This window comes from Medicago truncatula, chromosome 3 (genome assembly GCF_003473485.1).
Source record: "Medicago truncatula cultivar Jemalong A17 chromosome 3, MtrunA17r5.0-ANR, whole genome shotgun sequence".
NCBI classification, from domain to species: domain Eukaryota; kingdom Viridiplantae; phylum Streptophyta; class Magnoliopsida; order Fabales; family Fabaceae; genus Medicago; species Medicago truncatula.
The window spans coordinates 38,398,932-38,400,090 of NC_053044.1; the positions used below are offsets into that span (position 1 = coordinate 38,398,932).

At 39.1% G+C, this 1,159-nt stretch overlaps 1 protein-coding gene across 1 annotated transcript in view; it reads left to right on the forward strand.

Moving 5' to 3' along the window:
* Positions 1 to 230: 230 nt before the first annotated feature.
* Positions 231 to 1,159, forward strand: part of LOC11442188 (triose phosphate/phosphate translocator, non-green plastid, chloroplastic) — a 4,870-nt gene continuing 3,941 nt past the window's right edge. Inside the window, exons 1-2 of the mRNA XM_024779598.2 lie at positions 231 to 823; positions 1,060 to 1,159. The exon at positions 1,060 to 1,159 is cut by the window's right edge and continues 23 nt beyond it. Coding sequence (XP_024635366.1) covers positions 434 to 823; positions 1,060 to 1,159 — 490 coding nt within the window. The 5' untranslated portion in view covers positions 231 to 433. The remainder of the gene's footprint in view (positions 824 to 1,059) is intronic.

Genomic DNA, 1,159 nt, shown 5'->3' on the forward strand with positions numbered 1-1,159 from the left:
TCAAACCCCAACCTCTGTTCATAATGTCTTCAATCAATAGCTATCAATTGAGCCACATTTACAAGACAATTAAATAATTTCTTTAAATTATTTTAAATATACATGTAATAATATGTTGTTAAAATCAATTAATAATGCATGAAATCCGTGACAAAAAAATCTAGTGTAGAGAAGAATTAGATACCTTATTCCGTTTTGAAAAGAGTGTGTTGTGTGGCGCAATTGAATCTAACAGTGTATTTACCAACTCCCTGACCTCACCAAACATTGTTGTTGCTGGTGGCGGACTACACGAGGGATATTCTTTCCCTTAAACTTCAAAACACTCGCCCCCGAGAAAGAGAGAGAGAGAGAGAGAGAGACGACTCACTTTCCACTTCAAACAACATTCAGATTTTCCTTTCTCTTCCATTTTCCGTTTCAAATCTCCAAAATGCAGTCCACAGCCTTCACTCTCTCCCCTACCCTCCCTCTCCACACCAACCCCAACCGTTTCAGACGATCCCTTAACCTCCGTCTCTCCGCCGCCAAATCTAACAACAACGACGGCGGCGTAAATCACAATGGCCTCTCTTCCTCTTCTTCTTCTTCTTCATTCACTCGTCAATCATGGTCCATGTCTCCTTCCTCCTCCTCTTTCAAATTCAGACCTCTTCCTCTCGTTCCTACTTCCGATCTTTCTCCTCCTCAAGCCACTTCCGTCCCCGAAAGCGCCGGTGACTCCTCCGCCGAGTCTAGTTCGTTGCTCAAAACTCTTCAGCTTGGATCCTTGTTCGGTTTATGGTACCTCTTTAACATCTACTTCAATATTTACAACAAACAGGTACTACTTCATTCTTTTCATGAGATCTATTTTCTCAATGTTTATTTTAATTACAATTTTTGTTTTATTTATACATTTCTTTGGAGAAGTCGACTGTACTCTTTAAATGAATTTCAGTTATTTCAATGGATTAATCTTTTTAGTTGGTAGTTGTATCGTATTAACTTGTGTTTTCGCAACGGTGAAGAGTATGTTGAATTTGGATTTTGAACTTGATGTGTTTTTTCTTTTTGCAGGTTTTGAAGGCGTGTCATTTCCCTGTAACCGTGACTGTAGTTCAATTTGCTGTTGGAACTGTTCTTGTAACCTTTATGTGGGCTCTAAATCTCTACAAAA